This window comes from Boleophthalmus pectinirostris, unplaced genomic scaffold (assembly GCF_026225935.1).
Source record: "Boleophthalmus pectinirostris isolate CB_2022bp ecotype Guang Dong unplaced genomic scaffold, ASM2622593v1 HiC_scaffold_7, whole genome shotgun sequence".
Taxonomy (NCBI): domain Eukaryota; kingdom Metazoa; phylum Chordata; class Actinopteri; order Gobiiformes; family Gobiidae; genus Boleophthalmus; species Boleophthalmus pectinirostris.
In genome coordinates, this window is record NW_026571473.1 from 24,328,107 (window position 1) to 24,342,996 (window position 14,890).

The following is a 14,890-nucleotide window of genomic DNA, read 5'->3' on the forward strand; positions in this document are numbered from 1 at the left end:
TGATTATAATAAATATTCGTTGATCAATTAATGCTGAAATCTCCATGACAAAAATGTTTTTGTGCTCTAATAATTTTATATAAGTCTATCTTTGAAGCTTAGATGTGAAAGTTCAATAAATACATTCAGATGTGTGTTGGGGGTCCCAAATACCTTTAATGGGTATCAACAACAAAGTGTGCAAAGAAAATAGATTTATATGTATTTTTGGTCAGTTTGCTCTACTGTATGTGACAGGACAAGATTAAAGAAAGTGGCCAAGAGAGCAAAAATTACTGCGGAACCCACAAACATACCATTATTTAAGAAAGCCAAACCAAGCATTAGTCTGTCCAAAGTGAGAGGGACAGCCTCAGTGCTGTGAACAAGAAGAGCCATCACTCCTGCCAATTCAAAGAACATAAACACGGTGCAGTGCAACCAGTTCTTCATGTCACTCCAGTGATTCTCTGTATAGTCATATAGTGGTAGTTTTGCACCTGCTACCTGCAAAAAATAACAGCAAAGTAGGTGAGGTGTTCATACAGTAGAGTCTCTGTTATTAGGAATTATATGTGTACACACATTTAGGCACTTGGTCAAGATTATTTATCTGGAGCATTTGATAGGTTACTACTGGTGCATACATAGGAATTCCATCAAAGAAAACATGGAAATTCCACACAGAATGTGAAAAATCCACTCACGGCACTATTCTTACAGTAAATTTACAATTTGTGTGTGAATGAATGTGAGCAAAAGAGAAGTATTACACTCTTACCAACAGACGCAAAGACAATTACGATGAACCCCTCAAATATCTCCAGTCCTTTTTGGGTGGATCTAGAAATTTGTTGTGTTTTTCTGGTCTTGTTTTTCTGGGTCAAATGTAACATTGAGAACTTTATCCCCCACCACAGTCCCAAGAACAGCAGAATCCCGCCTGGGACTGCATGTTCTGCAAAACTCCCCATTAAAAACCTTCAGTGCAAAAATATAAAATGTAAGAAACAATTCTTATCAGTCATATAATTGCAAAGTTTTTCTTACCAGTAATCTGAAGGATCCTTAAAAAAGCTGAAAGTCACAAAGCCAAAGAATGATGCAGTATACTACAGTCTCACATTTAAAACCCTGGAGATCAGGATGCACCTTAAAGGAGGACTGTATGTCCTTTCTGTTGAATCCTGTTTTATTTTATTTGTGAAAACCTGCTGGGCTGGTTTTGTTCAGGCTTTTCTTCAGTGAGAGAAAAAGGATCTTCTTAGGCCAGGAGCCACGTCCACAACTCAGGATGTTATTTGCTACCTTTTTTCACTATTATTTCCTGTTATCTTATATCTTGGGCCATCATAAGTTGATAGGGACCTAAACTCAACTCGGCTCTGCTTGGTCTCAAAAAACACACTTTTTAAGAAATGCTATTTGTGAAATTATGTAATTGTAAGGTACTGCAACTGCATAAATGGTCAAATAACTGTAAAAATTTGCATGGTGTATCCTGACACATGGGGGAAACTAACAGAAAATATTCTGGAGCTTGCTGCCTTTCTGTTGTCAAATATCACCCTCAACATTCCCCAAAAGACAAAATAATGTCTGCTCACCTGACAAATCTAAGGCTGTGGCTCTTATATACACTACATTTCTTGCAACTGTTAAAATAAGTAGCTCTTTGGCATTTTTGTTTTGTAAAGGTAGATCACCAGAGGAAATATAGTCACACAAAGACTGGACCTTAAGTTAATAGAGGCGACAGAGGTTGACAGTCAGCAAGTAGAAAGACACTGAAATGCACAATCGTTCATGATGCCATGGGACTTGTACATCTTATCTTTTTTACAGTGTCCAGGAATTCTTAAGATGTCTTCTAAAAATTATGAATAAAAATAAAAATTATACAACCTAAGAAATCCTAAGAAATGTTCATTATGTTTCAAAGTAATATAAGAAATTGTAACGGAGACATTTGAAGCAAAATGATAAGAGGCAAACAGCTATGTTATTTATTGAAATAAAATAAACAACATAGCCAGATATAAACAGAGAATAAATTAAAATCCAGAAGTGCTGCATTTTATTTTTATGCTAATTAGACCTTTTATACCTGTAGGGAAATGAGTTCTCTGTATTTGAACCATTCATTCCCATTCCCATTCTATTGTTACTCTGGCAACCTGTCAGGAGCAGTGAGTGACCCCAGACCATGGTCAGATTAGGTCATTAATTATTATCAATTGTTGCTGCAGCTTTAGTTTTAGAAAGAAAAAACATGTGGAGGCAGAACAAATGAAAAACATGACAACCAATAATAAATACATGAATTTTATGAAGTTTGTGCAAATGTATAAGGTTGGCACTGGAGCCCTCATGCAAAGAATGAAATAAATAAACACTTGGGGTAAAATGATATTGGACAAAGAAAGATGACAGAGGAAGAGACATATCTTAAATAAAAGAAGTAGTTAGTTTTTTGTACCACCCCCCAAAGGTGTATTTTTGCACTGAACAAAATATATTCAACAAAAATTGTCTCATCAGAAAGCTTCATCCTCTGACTCTGCATCTCGCTCTCTGGGTTTGGATAGAAGTCCCATCTCCATAGGAGGAGTCCTCTTTAGTCTGACCCGAACGACACTGAAAAAAAAAAAAAAATCTATGATAAAAATCAACCAAGTAACAGCATGTTTTTTTATTATTTGTTAAGATGAAGAATTCCATTGAGAGTTAATGGGATAACAGTTTGTTGGAGGCTTTAGGCACATGCTGCTTTACAATATTTTCTGTGGGAAAATATTGGGGAATTGTATGTAGTTTCAAAAAGGTACTACAATCAAAACTGTACCTGGGGTGCCAGTGTCTTAACCTGAATATATATGACATGTGCACAGTTGGATTACATCACTGTCACACACCCTTTAATTTAAATTAAAAACTGATTATTGTGTCTCTCAATTCTTAAAAGTAGAAAAATACAGATGGTCTGAACCTACTCCGTAACAGACATAGACGTTTTTTCTCAGTCAGCATATTGGCCATCATAATGTAAAAGCTCAAAATCTCCAGAATTCACTCTGAGGCTGCACTGGCACTGATTAATAGTTGGCTGCAGGTGAGAGAATCAGTTCACCAACTGAAACTTCCAACAGAAATGAGAAACTCTTGTCAGGTTCATTCCTGCTTTCTAGTTGGACAATCGTATCGAGAATCAAAACAGAACCAAAACACCCAATTATAACATATATAAACAGTAACACAATAATAAAACAATTGTATAAATAGTAAGTACAGTTTTAACAAAGGAAGAGTGAGCTTGTTAAGAGCATGTAGCACAACATCTGTTCCAACCAATGTCCACTGGGTGGCACTAAAAATATCCTCATTAAATCAAAAAACTGTTTAAAAATAACTTCAGCAATATTTAACATCACATGAACATAATAATATAAAATACCACAGGAATATATAATGGTGTGATGTACTCTTACCAGCTGACAGTGCTATAGACCAATCCGGTAAAGAGCAGCGCAAACATCAGGTGCCAGGAGAAGCACATGACCACAAACATCATATTGCTGTGGTCGCTCAAGTCCCATTGTGGCCCCCGGGGAGGGTACAGGACGAACCCAATCTGTGCCAAAACAGAAGACTATATTTTATTGATCAGAAAACAAAGCCATGCCCAAAGCCATAAAACTATTTCTAAAACAGATCTGAGCAAAGATTAGTCCAGGAGATGTATCAACCTTAATCAACCTGTTACCTGTTTTCTTCATTTACCTGCCAGAACCAGCTCCCTTGTAGGATGGTTAGAGCAGATCGCATAAGTTCAAGGATGACATTTCCTCGGTGGAAAACCTCCAGAAATGCAATCAGAGCCTGTCCAAAAATGGCGTAAAGCAAAAGCTGATGCACTATGACATCCAGCATAGCTCTGCCGTGTAGATGGTAGAGGAAAAGAAATCCTACAGAAAGAGAAACATTTGAAAAAAATGACTCAATATTAATTTACATTTCACATGTAATTTTCAGATTTTTATTTTGTGAAAAAGTATAACAGACTTTATGTTCTGTGTGCCATGCATCTGATGTTACTTTGCAGTTAGAGTTTTGACTTTCTTTGAGTTAATCATCATTTCCACATTATATTATCCACAGTTTAGGTGGTTTTCAGTTTTCAGTCTTAATTTTGGCATTTAGATCTGGTGGTACTCAGAAAGCCAAATTTTATCATGGATGATACTTGGTCTGAAAAAATTGAGAACCATTACTCTATATTATTTATGAGTATGTTTTGCATGTACCTTCATTAAAGAAAGCCAGACATAGCATGAGTCTATCCAAAGGGAGAGGAGCAGCTGCAGTGGTGTGGACAATCAGAGACACTGCCCCCATCAAACCAAAAAGCATGTACATAGTGGAGTGCTGCCAGTTCATCAAGTCCTTCCAGTGGTTTTCTGAGGTGTCATACAACTGCAGCTTTGGGCCATTTGCTGCAAACTGCTCTGCTAAAATCCCTGCAAAAACATTAAGTTGAGGACCACTTGTCTTAGGGCTGTGCAACAAATTTTATTTTAATCAACCATTTAAGATACCATTTGTATTTAGACTGGCCGACCTGTTTTATTCTTACCTCAATCCACTAGATGCTATCTACATTATTGCTCTGTTATATTTTGCCAGTACAGGTGAGCCTGAACAAAGGCCAGGTGAGAGGAGCTGAGGCATCTGCCATCTACTGGTAAAAAAATGAACTTACAGATGGTAGCTTTAAATAGCAGTAATTAACTATACTGTAGACTACATAAATTACTTTAACAGTTTTATTTGTTTTAATAACACTAAATAATTGAAGATTGTGGTAAATCAATATGAGCAAAAGAATAGTGATACATTTTTACATCTTATTGTACAGTCCACCTCACCACATTAGTCTCCAGTTTGATTGAAATTTGATTAACTGCACAGATTGAGACAATAAAAAAAAGAATATACAGACTAAGTTATTCTCCTACTACCTTACCAACAATAGAACAGAATACTATGGCAGAGCTCTCTATGATCTCTAGTCTTCTTTGGGCCGCTCTGGACGGGAGTCGGCTTGATCCTGTACTCTTGTTCCTCCGGGTCAAATGCCAAAGTGAGGACTTCATCCCCCACCACAGTCCCCAAAACAGGAAGAAACTCCCGGGGAGCGCATGACCAGCAAAACTCCCCATTGGTCAGCAAATAGCCCTAAAATGAAAAAATTAAATCCATATATATCATGACACAAGAAAACACATTTCTGCCAGTATTAGTATTTAATAAGAGGACTGAAATTGGGTTTACACTAGTTTATGATTTAAATCAATTAATAATTTAGTAATCAAATATTTATTATCTGGACATTATCTATTATCATACAACATAAGCTCAGGAAAGTTTCATGATTCTGAAAAAGGCTTTTTGCAATTTAATGACTAATCAAACCTCGGCTACAGTTTGAGTTAGTCTTAACCCTAAATACAGACATTGCAAGTTGATGTGTTGTGTGCACAGTGCAGCTATAACAAGTACCCCGTAAAAGGGCAGGGAAAATGTTGCTGAAGCAGAGCGTATTTAAAGTTAATAAGCATGTGTTGAAGAAGCACTTTTGTGTCTAGACAAAGACTTGTTAACAACATCAACTGCTTTGTGCTTTCACTTTAACGTTTAATAATTTTAAATGTATGTTGTTTTATCACACACAGCATAATTTTAGCATTTTAAGTGTCATGTTTTCTCTTTGCATCATCATGATCCAAAATGATAAGTGCCAGTGACACGTGATGTGTGCAGCCAACCAGCCTCCTCCTGTTTAAATGGCTCTTTATGAGAGCAAAGTGCTGGCCCAATAAACAGATCAACACATTTTCAAAGACAGCCTCAAGTGATGTAATGCTTTGTCTTTTATATGCCTTTAATAAGTAAGACCAACTGTAATATAATTAGTTATATTTGTTTGGATGTTTCAGCGCACTAGGCCTATGCGTCTTTATTTCCAATTAAAGAAAAAACAGGACACCAATAGTGATTTCAGTGTGTTGTATGACTAAACTCTTTTGTCATGTAGATGAAGTACAATCTTCTGCCCAGCAACAAAAAAACAAGAACTCTAATTTGCAAATGGGACACATGGTACAAAACAAATATTAAATGTTTTAAGATAGATGATGTTAGAATTAGCTCATCAAAGTGCACCCTCTCCACTTGAAGGAAAACACTAGAGTCTCCATGGTAATGTCTCCCTGATGCCACTGAAGTGCTACTGAAAAGAGGTGCTCCAACCCCCAAAATCAACAACAACATCTGTGAGCAGGCTACACTCACACGCTTTTAAATCAACAAATAAACTGTAAAATCCTGTTGTTCCTTAAAGGCATGAAAATGAATAAGTGGTCCTAATAAGGGGGCCTGCTGACATCATTTATATATTTACCATTTTAATGTATGGTTAGAGACAGCAGTTTTAATTATTATATAGTGATTACTGGAAAGATTTGTTTGTATTCTTTTTTAGTAGTTTTGAGTTTGTAGGTTTAAATGTTGTGTTTAGAGGAAATTTAAACTGGTTTTCTTTGTAGAAAGATATTTCAGTAACAAATCCCAGACAGATTCTACTAGATGCACTTTCTGTGGCTCATAATGATAGACTTACAGGCCCTGGTGTCAAAAGTATACACAATAATTATACATACTATGCTTTCATAAACAACCCCTTTGAAAGAACTGTCACCAATGATGTTGGTTTCAGAACCTGAAGCAAATGTAAAAGTCTGTGTGTGCATTTGGTAAAAAGTCTATGGCTAAGGAGCTCATATATTTTAACACAATAACCTTTTTATGGTGCAGTTTAAATTGTTATTGAAGTTATAATGCACCATTTGTGCACCTTGTAATCAGGCGTCATGTTTTTTAATTAAGCATAATGAAGGATAATATAATCATAAGCATAATTCTTAGTCACAAAGCATTATTGAATTAAATAATATCATCAGACTTATTAGGCCTATAACCCCAAATAATTGTCTGCTAACATATAATCAGAAAATGCGACAAAAGTGAGAAGTAGTAAACTTTGAATGCTGAAAAAGTGGCAGAAACTTACCTTATCCAAATTTGCAGAAGGTTCTTAGAAGTAGGCCAGGTCTACTTTGCGTAGATAATCAAAGCATCTCTAGGTTTTTATCACATAAGTTCCATTTCCGCTGAAAAGGCTAAGATGTTCACACTTACTATTATTAAAACACTAAGAAATGATCCGCTATTTCCTCCTCGGTCGCTCCTCTGTCTCTGCCAGATGTGTTTCACAAGTCCCTTTTTTTTTTTTTTTTTTCTAAATTTTCCGTCCGAGTTTAGACTTTCCCTAAAACGCTCCTATTGGTGAAATGAAAGCAGTCGCGTCACCAAGGAGAGCTGTGATTGGCTGCAGGTCACATCAATCATCCGTGTCCACGTGTGCACTCTGCCCCCTTCAGGAGAATCCGGGGGAGACCGCTATTTTCCTCTATTTCAGACAGACCAGACCAAACTCAGCGCTCAACCCACAAGACTCTGAGCACGTACGCCCAGCGGGAGGATTTCACTGGCTCTGCACAGGTTTTAAGAGTGTGTGTGTGTGTTTGGGGGGGGGGGGGCACTTTGTGGTTTAGAAGTTTAAAAGCTCTAGACGTAGTTTTAAACTTTTAAAGCGTAGACAGATGCTAAAGATGCACTGGACAGTAAATCCATGGGTATAACCAAAAAAAAAAAAAGTGTCCAACAAAGGTCATGAGCAAGGGAGGATGGAGGCTGTATGCAAATCTCTAGCCTATGGTTAATTTTTAACGCGATGCACTGCTACTTTACCTGTTCGACTTGTAACTTCATCCAGGTTACATGATATTTATTAGACTAAAAGTATGATCTAGAAATTGTTCACAGTCAGACCGTTGGCATGTTTAATAACGAGATTAAAGGAGGCACAAATGAAGAACAAATATGTTGTAAACATGGCTATAAAGAAAAAAAAAATCATAAGAAAAAAGACTAATAGGCTATCCAACAAACTTCGAAAAGGAACATAATATGACAAGTTTTACCATAAACATAAAAACACAACCAATTAGACCTATATGTATTTAGGATGATAACGCTAATAAAGTTAAGAAGTTGCTCAATTTTTAAATGGCCTATTGTATATTCAAATAACATTTCAGATAACTAGTGCAAACATGAAATAAAAAAAAGAAGACTGGCTTATTTTCTTTCATATCTTGGCTGGATGAATAGTGAATGCATAGATAAATAGCCATAAATTCATGCAGGGTTGTTTCTGTGACAGGTGGAGAGTCGAGTTGGAGGGTGAAGCATGCAGGTGGACAGGAGTGTTATGGGACGAAGGTTCGAGAGGAGGTGCAGTACAGAGATTTGGCCATAGACACACACATGCGGCAGGTTGGACACGTCTGCTTCCTCCACAGCCACTGCTCCATACACTGAAACACATTTATAAAGGGATGTAAACATCCAAATGTCACAAGATCATTCCTCAAAGTGACGGTGTAATCCTTCATTTGTCCAGAAGTGGTTCAATGTAGAGAAGATTTCATCAGTGGTCATCTGTGCTGATGTAACTGACTTGAAGCACAAGGAGATTATTCTACTCTGAGTAATTTAGTTCAGTCCCAAAGGGAGTAACTGAAGGATGGTACCTGAACTGTCTTGACCACAAAAACCTGTTCAGATGACTACTGATGAAACTTTCTCTACATTCCGCAAAGATTTAACCTCTTGATACTGAATTGAGTGACTTTGGTTGCTTTCCCACTGTAAGCTTTTTGCTTTCAATATTATAAGCATCATTGCACTTCATTTTGAGTCTCTCATACCTTAACTTAAGAAATAAGCTTAAGCTTACCTTTGCTTTTGTAAAAGGTCAAATGTCTAATATTCTTAAACTAATTTATTGTGAACTTTGAAAAAAGGAATTCATGTTTACAACAAGGTCTCGCATTGACTTTTGTACCCTGTAGCCATACCATGCGTATAGTATATAGCATGGGAATGTGTGTAATATAACACTAAGGAAAAGTGCATTTACCTTAAGTATTTATTATCTGACATGAACATTGTTAAACATTACAACACCATAAAAAGTGCAATAGTGTATGCAAGAAAACGTTTTACAGAATGAGCTAGCTATGCCACTTAACATAATATTATAATACATATATTTTAGCAATACTGAAAAATGAATCTTAAACTCAAAATAATTAATTTATATATACAGTATATATTTATACATTGTGGAGATGCAAATTCCTTCTCCTCTGCTTCACATACCACACAATACATCTGCAAGTGACAGTTTAAAAGGATATTTTAAGTCCATGGCAATTTTAATGCAAATTTATTTCAGCTGGGAGCACAAGGGGTTTGGAGAATTTGGCAGTATTTCTCAAAAGTATTTATTGGTTATAGATCAATCCAATAAATACATTATTTACATATCAGTTTCTCAGTTTAATATTAGTTATGTTTTGTTTTGGTTTTGTAATATAGTCATATTATATAAAAAAAAAAAAAAAAACTCATTCTACCTTAGGTTAAGATTAAGGTACACTTTATTGTTTTTTTTTCAAATACATGGTGCTCTAGCCATGGTGCTTTTTGCATTGTTAAATGTTGCCTTATATTCATCTGACTCCTCGGCTCTGTCTTCCAGGCCCTGAGCTCAGCGGTGTTTGCGCAGGGAGAGTTGGCGGTGAAGGGGTGAGTCCTTCTCATTGGAGATGTGTGCATCTGCAGACTTCCTCCTCTCCTCTGTCTGTCTGAGGATGTGTCCCGCCTCACTGCTCCGGCGTGGCTGTTCTAACCTCCGCATCGCCTTCAGACCAGCACAGTCAGTAAATGCCCCAGGCTTGTTTTATGCGGACATAACGTAATACTTTAAGTCTGTTTTCATACCAGCCCACGTCATGCATGTACAGGAATGTTGGGTTTGATAAGCCTCATGCATTGAACAAGTGAAATGAGACGTTGAAATCTGTGGACATGCAGCAGATAAAGACAGAGTTTTACCTCTTTGTGGAAGCGATGTGTGCAGTGCAGCTCCTGCGTACCAGCTCCGTTCTTTCTCATGTCTTCATAACAGATCAGGCACAACCTGTTGTCCTCATTCTGTATAAAGAATATAAATTTTGAATTATTTGTCCCAAAATTGGTCAGAATTCTTCAGTCTTCTGCTATTGTTAATAAAGTGTGTGCAGGTGGGCACCACTGATAAAATGATTTGTGTTAATGCTAGGTTTGTGTTAATGTTACAGCCAAAAGAAAATAAGGATGTAGAATAACTTCTTTGTGATTTTCCCAAAACAGTAGCTCACCAGAGAGATGGTCCGGAGCCTCTTTTCCAGGGACCCTGTGATTTCGGGGATGGTGCTGATGCGTGCTTCCGGGATGGCTGTTTTGGGTCGCCCGTCGTCAGAGGAAGTGCGATGAGCCCTGGGGTGAGGCCGTACTTCCAACCACTCTTCTCGTGTTTTCAGGTGACTGGGAGTAGGGGCCATTGTCGCGGCATGGAGCTTGTTCAGCTTCATGGCATCTAACTGTGACTGTAAATTCACAGAGAGGAGACAGTTGTTACTTTCAAGTGTAATCGCATTTATAATTACATCCACGACAGCTCAGAGTGACAGAGGTTTACTAAAGTTGGCATAGTCAAAGGCTTTCAGTCACATTACATTTTCCTGGACCCCAGAAGAAAAAACAGAGATGTTTTGAGTTGTTTATTGCTATGATAACAAGCCTTATTTTTAATTCATTACTAGTTTGTGGTATTCCATAATGAATAGAGACCAACAGATATGTTTTTTCCATGGCTGATGCCCATTGTTTGAGCAGCCAATTACCAATAAGCTCTGATGATATATATTGGGTTGATATTTTTGGGGAAGTATCTAAAACCAATTTTGATTTACTACAAACTCACCCAGAGCCATTTTTTTCCCACAACAATAGAGAGCTGTGTAGCCATGTTTAGTGCAGTTATCTATTTGCATTAAAGTATTCCAATAAAGCTTTAAATAATATAGATTTTTAATAATTAAGACACTAAAGGAGACAATGCATGGACCGAAAACCTTGAATCACACCTACATTAAGTCCATGATTATTTCATTTTTTAAATTTGGTTACATTGCAGAAACGTTAAAGAATTGTTTTCCTAGAGCTCTTACAGCACCAAGTGACCTTAGCTGCAGCCTGTGAGAGGGTTACACTAATCACTTCTAATGTTGTTAAGTAACACATTAGCACAGTGTAGTGTAATTTCTGCTCTCAGCTTAGCATCATGTAACAACTGCAATCCATACAGTTATAACAAACATTACTTCTGACTACATTTAAATTGTTACATAAATTAAAGACAGTGTATTTCTCTCTACAAACACTTTTTGAAATACACTCCTGTATGACAGTTTTAGTTATTATTTCAGCCTTCACTCAAATGTTAAGGTGCACTGTGATTCATGCCATGATGGTTGCAGCTAACTGTATTATTGATCAAAGTTTGGACAAAATGTTATCTGTGCTGCTCCAGTGCATAAAAAGGCTAGTCTCATACACGTGTTGTTATACCCTCTAGCTACTTTTGGGCAAAGTAACTTTCACTTTCATGGTTATTAAACATAATGCAGAGAGATGCAAAAGAGCGTTTATTAAATTAAATAATTGTAGTTTTTTAAATGTGCTTGTTTTTCTCATATACTTCACAAATACAAAAAAATAATAATCAGTATTATCTATTGCTTTAATATTTAAAAATTAACCAAAAAGACCATGTTCAATATTGTCCATCACTATGACTTTTTGAGAATTACATTTTAAAGTAACATATAAATAACACATGATACAATTCTGGGGTTTAAGCCACCAAAATGCAACTACAAGCCCTATATTATTTTCAGATTGTTTACCTTAAAAAGTTATTATTGACCTTTGACTTAGCCAGAAATAGATGAAAGTTTGTGTGAATGTTTAAACTAGACATTTTTCCACTTATTGTTTATGGGCTCTGGTATTCAGCAAACCACTACAACTGTTCAAACATGAGTATGATTTATGATTATACAATGATAAATTTATTCTCACTATATGAAGCTGTTGTATAGGTCCATTTGCCTGTGTTATTGTATGCATGTGTGAGTGGGTTACACGGCAGACATTATTGATGTGGTACAGATTGACGTCCTAAATTACAGCTTCCAACAGTGTCCGTGACAGTGGGCTTTTCTGTGCTGGTACAATATCTATTTATGGCTCCATTATGGCTTGCGCATAATCATGTTAATTTATCATCAAGAATCCTCGGGTAAAGATGATAAATGTAGTTTACTTGAAGATACTAAATAAACATCTGGTGCTGGATTCCAGCTGTGTTGCGCATGTATAGCTCTGGCAAATACAGTGTTTAAATTTACTGCTGGCAATGGTATAATAAAGTAAAGAGGTAATATTCAAATATATGCCCAACAACAAAACAATATGTATGCAGTTTATTAGATCAGTGAAATTCAAATATGTCTTTGCATAGTTGATATATGTTAACACAATTTTACCATTTATTCTTGGCTGTTGCATCTTTAGACTCTAAAATAAATCTCGTAATAGGCCTGTAAATTATGTTTTTTCATGTTTTTGCCATGTGAGCTAATTTACCGTTTGGTACAATGCGGTCCCCTTATGGACCAGGATTCACCTGTTTCCCCTGAATCTGAGTGAATCTTGCGGTAAAATACAGATTAAATTACCAAAAAGACTGCTTAAAATGATCTTACACTAAGTATAATACTAAGAAACATGCAGAGTAAAATAATACAGTTACTGTGTTGCCATTACTGAATCAAAATGTACAAAAGAAAATATTATGCCCGTTAAGTTTTATGCGTTTACAAATGTAGTTGTTTCTTACCACAGTTGGTAGTGACCCACGTCTGTCTGTTTGTGATCTTGCAGGTCGTCTGAAGCTCCTCTTCCTGTCTCTGGAATGACCACTTTCTGCTCCGTGACCCCAGTAACTGCTCATCCATTTGGTGAAATTTCCATCATCATCTTCGTCATTGTCCATGGTGATAGCGGGAAGCAACCTCAGAGACATTGTAGCGGCACCCTCAAACTCCTGGTAACAAGTGATGAAAAAGCCCTGCCTTTTGCAGTCTAGCAGAGTGAGACAGAAGGGTTGACCTACTAAGCCTCTGCCTGTTGGTGCAGCTGCTGCCACTACTACTACTACTGTACACAAGTCAAGAGGTAACTTACTTCAATTAGATCCTATTGCTGTGTTATTCTTGGACTGATGCCCAAAAATAGCTGGTTAAAGCTTTTATTCAAGCCCTTACATGAGCGAATCCTCTATAATCTAGTTAGCTGCACTGCTGGGTGAAAGTAAAAATAGTGGTTAGTGATGGAAATAAACCTGGAGGCGGGGAGTTGGTGAAGGACAGCTGTAGTACAGTTTCTCACAATGTGGGATAAGTACTACTGAGGACACAGGTGTAGTATGCTGGACTTGAGGTCCCAATTTTGTTTCATTTAGAGCCACTTAATTAATTTGTGAAGGTCACAGAATTCAGACTTATCTCCAGATTCAGTACTGTGGTGTACTCGGTTCTGGTGTAGCCTTGAGACTCTTGACCTTAAATTTGGTCTTGTTACCTACACACGCAGCAATATTACAAACTACTCCAAACTATAAAACACATAATCTAGCTACTGTTTTATGAAAGAATTTTAATTCTAATTCTGAATAATATTCAGAATCGCAGTTTTGCGGTGCATTTTTCTGGTTCACTCTTTCAGACCAAATAAAGTAAATTTCAGACCAAATAAAGTTTGCATTTATGAAGATTTTATCTTAATAATATTAATCGAACATAAAAATATGCTTGCACTAGTTTGAGAACTTTGAGATGCACTGCAGAAGCTAATGTGCCTATTTGTTTTCTATCTTTCCATTACATTGGTGAGCCTGAGGGAACACAACAGAAAACTCCATACTTTCCACTCGCTGGGTTCATCAAAGCTGTCAATAATTATGGAGTGCCCTGTGTGGGCCCAGGGCTGGGGTTAGACACGCAGAGCAAAACACCTCCTATTTATATCAGATAGTAATGGGAATGGTGGTTTCAGGGTATTTTTATGATACATAATTCAAAAGGTTTGTAGAAAAACTGGTGTGTGTACTTTTAATAAAATATGTTATAGTTCTTATGATCTACTGAAACATTAGTTGAGTGATATTAAAAGATTTATCACCAATTGATCATGATATAAACAGCTTCCAATTATGTATTTTATGTAATTATTCAAGTGTCACAGACATAAAATCATTCTGTCCCAGAGAATGAGACAAATTTTTAAAGAACCATTGCACGATTGGGTCCATTAAGTCTACTGATAGCTCTTGCAAGTCACATTTTGTAAAGGATCACACCCAGAAACGATAACTTACTTTTGGTGTGACTGTACTAAAAGCCATCTTGCACTATTTGAATTTCCAACAGTTGGATTAGCTGGATCTTGAGTTTAACTTAAAACAGTGTGAGTAAGATCCTCAGTTGGACCTGTGCTGTGAGACGCTTGTGTTGACGTGCCATGTAGCTAAGGATAATGACCCACAAGGAGATTAGCGTAAGCTGTGTTTTTCTAAAGTTGACATCAGGTCAACTTGCAAGAGAAAACAAAACACACAAATACACAACACATTAAAAAATTCTACCACTGAGTAACTGAGTGGTAAGGTTTGATTTATAGGCTATTTTGGAAGCAGATAGGATGTATAGGGATTTGCAAACATCAAATAATATATTGAAATAAACAATTACATCTCTTAGTCACCTTCCACATAGTT

At 36.7% G+C, this 14,890-nt stretch overlaps 2 protein-coding genes across 2 annotated transcripts; both read right to left on the bottom strand.

The window, feature by feature from the left end:
- Positions 1-1,962: 1,962 nt before the first annotated feature.
- On the bottom strand, positions 1,963-7,308 carry tmem45a (transmembrane protein 45a). The gene is made up of 6 exons (XM_020918893.2): positions 7,109-7,308; positions 5,003-5,214; positions 4,284-4,496; positions 3,760-3,944; positions 3,468-3,610; positions 1,963-2,616 (listed from the first exon to the last, which is right to left on the bottom strand). Exons 2-6 carry the CDS (start codon positions 5,196-5,198, stop codon positions 2,517-2,519), a joined length of 837 nt encoding a protein of 278 aa, XP_020774552.1. The 5' UTR covers positions 5,199-5,214; positions 7,109-7,308; the 3' UTR covers positions 1,963-2,516.
- A 2,649-nt stretch (positions 7,309-9,957) lies between these two features.
- Positions 9,958-13,108, bottom strand: lnp1 (leukemia NUP98 fusion partner 1). Its single transcript, XM_055165242.1, has 3 exons — positions 12,953-13,108; positions 10,368-10,595; positions 9,958-10,161 (listed from the first exon to the last, which is right to left on the bottom strand). Exons 1-3 carry the CDS (start codon positions 13,106-13,108, stop codon positions 9,958-9,960), a joined length of 588 nt encoding a protein of 195 aa, XP_055021217.1.
- Between the last annotated feature and the right edge of the window lie 1,782 nt (positions 13,109-14,890).

Excerpts from the sequence above, each read along its gene's own strand:
- tmem45a (XM_020918893.2), bottom strand. The coding sequence starts at position 5,198 with ATGGGGAGTTTTGCTGGTCATGCGCTCCCCGGGAGTTTCTTCCTGTTT. Across the intron at positions 3,945-4,283 it reads TCTGGCTTTCTTTAATGAAG|GATTTCTTTTCCTCTACCAT; the intron begins GTACATGCAAAA and ends CTCTTTCTGTAG. Across the intron at positions 2,617-3,467 it reads GTCTATAGCACTGTCAGCTG|TGTCGTTCGGGTCAGACTAA; the intron begins GTAAGAGTACAT and ends TTTTTTTTTCAG.
- lnp1 (XM_055165242.1), bottom strand. The coding sequence starts at position 13,108 with ATGGACAATGACGAAGATGATGATGGAAATTTCACCAAATGGATGAGC. Across the intron at positions 10,596-12,952 it reads GTGGGTCACTACCAACTGTG|TCACAGTTAGATGCCATGAA; the intron begins GTAAGAAACAAC and ends GTGAATTTACAG. Across the intron at positions 10,162-10,367 it reads GGCTCCGGACCATCTCTCTG|AATGAGGACAACAGGTTGTG; the intron begins GTGAGCTACTGT and ends TTCTTTATACAG.